The sequence below is a fragment of the Larus michahellis genome, chromosome 1, assembly GCF_964199755.1.
Source record: "Larus michahellis chromosome 1, bLarMic1.1, whole genome shotgun sequence".
In the NCBI taxonomy this organism is placed as follows: Eukaryota; Metazoa; Chordata; class Aves; order Charadriiformes; family Laridae; genus Larus; species Larus michahellis.
The window spans coordinates 22,701,730-22,707,738 of NC_133896.1; the positions used below are offsets into that span (position 1 = coordinate 22,701,730).

General features: G+C 49.4%; 1 protein-coding gene across 1 annotated transcript in view; it reads right to left on the minus strand.

The window, feature by feature from the left end:
- MAPK12 (mitogen-activated protein kinase 12) overlaps positions 1–4,288 on the minus strand; it is a 38,735-nt gene extending 34,447 nt beyond the window's left edge. The window contains exons 1-2 of the mRNA XM_074592071.1: positions 4,033–4,288; positions 3,273–3,402 (exon numbers count right to left, since the gene is read on the minus strand). Coding sequence (XP_074448172.1) covers positions 3,273–3,402; positions 4,033–4,148 — 246 coding nt within the window. The 5' untranslated portion in view covers positions 4,149–4,288. The remainder of the gene's footprint in view (positions 1–3,272; positions 3,403–4,032) is intronic.
- Between the last annotated feature and the right edge of the window lie 1,721 nt (positions 4,289–6,009).

Consider the following 6,009-nt stretch of genomic DNA (forward strand, 5'->3'; position numbering starts at 1 on the left):
GAATATTCCTCACTCCACTTAAGTAATGTCCCGTTTGAGAGCCATTAGAGAGAACAAAGGTGTAGCAGATATAATGGAAGATGGTCATGCCAGCAACCAGAGTTGCCTCCTCCTGAAAACATCTAAATAGATAAGCAAATTGACCCATGAGTTAGCTTCCTTACAAGGTAAAATACAATTCCAGTAAAATTCAGTAGGATGACTCCTACATTTGTTTTTACAGGACTCCCGGTCATCCTTCAACCCTTCCACATTAAGAAGATTAGCATATTCCTCAAAGGGTCTATAATAGAGGTCATCCAGGGTATTAAGCAGTTTTCCTACGTTTTCTTCACTGAAGCATGACGTGCTGATGAATTATATCACTGTGGCACGGGTTTAATGGTATCTTCTGCTACCTTAATGGAGCATCAGAGATGCTATTTTTAACACGATGTGTCAGACCATTACAATTTCTTCCATCATTCTGAACATAGCATAAGGCTAAATAAACTATGATAATGTATTGCTACATGCTTAACACAACACTTCCCCGAAAGCTATGAACAGCAGAGATGGTCCATCGAGAGGTAATCACAGTAAAACAAACAAAACATCACACTCGGCATGTAATCCAACATCAAATGCATCATGATTACAGAAGTCATTTTAAAAGAAAAACAGATCAGAAGAGCAAACTGGATGCAATTTTAACCATTAAATAAACAAAACCTTAAAATGGTTTATATCCTGAAGTAGGAAAAAAGTAAGATGAAGATTAGTTCTGGCAGATTAGTGCAACGTGTCAACAATATCCCAAACCTAATCCATAGTGGCAGTATGTTAGACCAGCTATCACACACCAACTCCTCTACATACTTAGATTACCAACACCCAAGACAGAGAGCACGCTGGCATCAGTATTTTATTGCGGTCTTTGAAACAATTACTTAAGTTTTATTGATTTTTTTAATAGCAGTTGTATTTATAGTACAGCCAGAAAGATAACTGCCATTTTGTAGAAGTATACTATAACGTATTAGTTAACAGAATAATCAGGAAAGATACTTCAATCACTGTTCTATTCTACTAATTCCTGTTATAGGGAAATACGCACCCACGTGAGTGGGGCCCGTTCAAAACTCCATAGCCAGACTCATGGAAGCCACGATGGTAAGGACAGAGAACGGGCAGGTGTCCTGCCACTGCTGTACGTACCAGTAAAGGTGTGCACAGCACACCGGGGACTGCTGATGTGAATGGGAAGGGACCTGTCTGCCTGTAAATCCATCCCTTGGTAGAAACATGCAAAAAAAGAGGCTCTTTGACAGAATGGTGGTGGATCAAAGAGGGGTCTGAAAATCCTGACGAGTAGTGATGCTGGTTTAATTTTGGATGGGTGGAGTGGCTAAATGAGTATCCTGAGATCAGCACAGGGACTAGAAATCCTAAAAGGCATTGTTGCTATTCCTAATTCACTGCGGGCAAAACGACCGACAGGAGGGTGTGAGGCTGGGAAGGTGGATGGAAATTCTCTTGATGGGCTGTACTGCCACCTCAGCCTCATCACGGACGGGTGGAGTAGTCACCTTCTGCCTCCGCAGTGCCCTCAAATCCCTGCAGGACCATTTATTCAGTCTTTGTTCTCTAATGAGTAGATGCCATAATTCATGGCAAAACTTCTCATTAGTACATAGACCAGATTCTTCTTTCTGTGGCCCAAACTGTTTCCTAAGACTGTAAATTATTCTCTTCCTTCATATATATTGATTTTTAACTTTTACAGATTGTGCTCACGTTCTCCAGTGAGCATTATCTTCTAGACTCTTTAATTATCAAATAAGGCCGTGGAGGGGTTCCAGAGCATTATCCTGAAGAGCATACACCAGGAGTGGAAAACGCTACCCAACAGATTATTCTGGGAAATGGAAGAAAAATAATCTCAAAATTCTGGACACAGTTAAGAGCTTGGCAACTGCACGAGCTGCTCTGCTCCCAAATGTTCAGTAAAGAAAATGCTGCGAGTATGAAAACCCATGCATGACACACAAGTTCCCTGCAAACGTTAACTCTTTAACATATACAGCAGTGGTTATGAAGCAGTTACTCCAAAGGAATCAAGTAAAGTGATCAAATGTGTTAAAAGATTCAGACTGAAATGTTAGCAGGTACACAGGTTCTTAAGCCTACAAAAAGGTCCGTTTTTTCCTGGACAGTCAGGACATCCCACAGATCATTCTTCAAAATGAACCTGGATACTGTTGGTACTCACAATGTTAATACCATAACGTTAAATGGCAATAACTGGATATTGTTATTACCAGTTTCTCTTATCCTCACTTTTGATCTCTCAGCTTTCCTTGAAGGCCATCTGAATGGAGCTATGCTCTAATCTCCCACATTGTTAACATTTTAAACCAGACCCTTATGCATCATTTTAACAACTCCCTCCGAACTCTTCTTTTTTCCCCCCATACATTCACAACGAACCGCATTTAAAGCCACTACTGTGATCCTCCAAGCCCACCCTGGGACCCTTCTCACCTGGAGGCCGTGCTTTGATTCCACAATAACTGCTTCCACACAAATCTCTCCTCATATTTTTTCTTAAACCACTAAGCACTATTGGGACTAAGCATCTTTACCTCAATGACACTTTCAACACTTTGTTCTATGGCTGTCCATCCACGTTACGTGGGAATCTGTGCAGAGCCTATATCTATTCTCTGCTTCCCAACAAAGCAATTTATTTAGTCATTCACGAACTTTTCCCGTTTCACATTAGTACCAACGTAAAACTTTCAAATGCTTCATGAATGAAAAAAAAAAAAAGAAAAACCCTACCTTCTCCCCAAAGATACGCATGCGTACCATAGCCATCTTCATGGAAGTTGAGAAGAAAGATGCTGGCACCCAAGACACGCAGGGACAGACCCACGCTCTGCGCTCTCCTGCGTCTCACAGGAATGCAGTGATGGAGTTCATAATTTCTGGTCCTCAATCTCTCTCATTAGCTCTGAGCACTAATTCCACCACAGTCCTAACCTTCCCCACCCAACCTTTCCTACATGGAAATGAAGTGGTGTTTCCCATAGGATATTCTAGCTTGTGCGAACTGATGTTTGTGGATAAAGGACTGACAGACAAAAGACAGACATGCAGGTCTTGCCCAAAGCCTCCCAAATTCCACGCAGCCACACATCTGCCTCGTCCAACCCTGCAAAATTTTCTTTCAGTTTTTAAGGTGTGTAAACTGGGGCCTCGGGGGGAAATCTGCTAGCGACCCAACTCACGTTTTCGTGCTTCATGTGTTTCAGGAGGCGCAGCTCTCGGTAGGCTCGTTTGGCAAACAGTTCGGACTGGAATGGGCGGTACAATTTCTTAATGGCCACCTTGGTGCCAGTTCTTCCATCGACGGCTGAGCTTTAAGGGAAAAAGAAGAGTTTGGTGAGTGAGGACCGAAGCCGGACCGCAGCATCCTGAGACCTGCCGGGTGCCAGCGTGGCCACCCTGGGACAAGGCAGGAGACCACCTCCCCAAAACACCTCGCCGGCAGTTCCAGTCGTTTAAAAGGCCTCGTGATGAAAAGCAGCCAATTTTCAAAAGCGTTAAAGAGGAACATCTGGGGAGGAAGGAAAGGGAAAGAAAAAAAAAAAAAAAAAAGGAAAAACCAAAAAAAATAATCCCCAAACCAGCACCAACACTTGGCGTCCCATCCCGAGGGCCAACACCCCGCGTTCCGGGGACGCTGCCGCTCCGGGGGCCGGGTTGGGCAGGGCTGGGAGGGACCGGGCTCCCCCCGGGCTCCGCTCGCTGCGGGGACGAAGCTACGCGTGTGGCGGCGGGCCGGCCCCCCCCGGCGGCACAGCCCGGCTCCGCGGGGGCGGCCAGGTGGGCAGCGGGGCCGCCCCCCTCCGCCCCCGGGCCGGGCCGGGCGCAACAACCGGGAAAAGTTGGCAGGGAAGACGGGGAGAGGGGGCCGGGACGGGGCGGGCAGCGTCCCCCCAGCCCCGGCCGCCCCCTCCCGCGGCCGCCCCACCTCGCCCCGCTCACCAGACGGCTCCGTAAGCGCCGGACCCCACGGGCTGCAGGTCCCGGTAGCGGTCCCGCACTTCCCAGAGGGTCTTGGTGATCTCCTGCCGGTAGAAGCCGTTCTTGGGGGAGGACATGGCGCTGCGGCCCCCCGCCGCCACCCGCCGACAAAGAGCCCGGGCCGGGCCGGGGCCGGGGGGGGAGCGGGAGCGGCCGGCGCCGCCGAGCCGAGGCGGGCCCCGGCGAGGGGCTGGGCTTGGGCGAGCGGCACCGCCCGCCCCCACCCCGCCCCCGCCCCGCCGGCCCGGCCACCGCGCACCGACACCGGGCCCCGGGCACCTGGGACTCCGCCGAGGCGGGGCGTGTGGAACCGCAGGGTGTCCCGGCGGTGCTGGGGGCTGTCCCCAGCCGTCCCGCCCGCCCGGGCCTGGCGGCAGGGGAGCAGGTGCCCGGGCTGTCGCTGCCCGCACAAGTCATGGAGTCGTGGAATGGTTTGCGTCGGAAGGGACCTCAAAGATCATCCAGTTCCCACCCCCCTGCCGTGGGCAGGGACACCTCCCACTAGACCAGGCTGCTCAAAGCCCCATCCAGCCTGGCCTTGAACGCCTCCAGGGATGGAGCAGCTTCCCCAGGCAACCTGTTACAGTGCCTCACCACCCTCAACAGTAAAGAATTTCTTCCTGATACCTCATCTAAATCTCCCCTCTTCCAGTTTAAAGCCACTGCCCCTTGTCCTATTGCTACACGCCCTTGTAAAAAGTCTGTCTCCAGCTGTCGAGTCCTGGCCGTGGAGCTGAAATCAAACCCATGCCGGGGCTCAGGTTGTCCCTGTGTCCCCGGGGTGCGGCACCACACTCGGGGCCGGTTGCGCTGTCCTGGTTTGGGTCTGCTGAGGTGCAACCGGCTTTTCCATGAAAGTCCTAAGGAACATGAGGGGCTGTAAACTGACAAGAGCTGGGGGTAAAAAAGCGAGGTCTCAGATGACCTTTGCACAAAGGTGCGCAGCTGAGGGCTTCCCAGTTCCTCTCAGGGCCAGACTCCAAGTTTCAGCAATATTTCGTACAGTTACATAGAAACAAGCCCACGCTTGATGCAGTTGCCCAGAGCAAGCGGTCCCCTGCGTGGCTGGTGCAATGGGAAGCAGCTCAAGCAGCAGCTTCAAACAGTTGCAGTCTTGGAGCAGGGAGAACAGCTGCTTCTCTTATCTCTATAGTAAATAGGCCTGGACCAGCACGTGTAAGGCAACAACCTGCTTTAAAAAACATGTTACGTGTTCTCTGTGTGAATATAATTAAAATTCTTGTCCTTCAGGGTCTGTTAAAGCCTTTGTTTTGTCTGACTTCACCCCTGAGCAATGTTGCTGAGGTTAGATAATTCAGACTTGCTGCCACTAGAGTTCAATTTGTGGCTTAACTTGAAAGGGGCGATCTGGCCAAGTTTCGTTGTTCCTGATGCCTTTTTGGTAGCTGCCATGGGCCCGGACCTTTTCCTGCCTGACTATGAACCTGGAGCAGCCCTGCCCTCCCTCCTCCCGGTGTTTATGTGTCCGGTAGAGGGGGAAAATGTCCTTCCACCCAACAGCTGTGAGCTCCAGCGCTGCTCTCTGCTGACGGTGACCTGTCCCACTCCCTGGTTTAGTGAGAATGGAAACCAGCCTTCTGACACTTAGCAAGTAATGTGAGGCTCGTGTCAAGTGTTAGATTAATGATAGACATTTGCTTTTAAAATCCACTGTCCCAGCAGATATTTTTTTTTTTTTAATTAATTTCTGACATCCCTTTTACGCTGTGTTTGCCACACAGATAATGGCTGGAGTGAGATGTGGTAAGATCAAGGTGAAGGATAGAGCAGCTTCCACTAAGTTTTGAGCCAGTCCATTAGTTAAATTACTTTTAATGGCAAATACATATGTTTCCTATACAATAAAGGTTAGTTCTGCTTTTGATTCCTCACCTGCTTTTCCTTCATCCAGTTGTGGCAAAATGATGCTTTCTTACT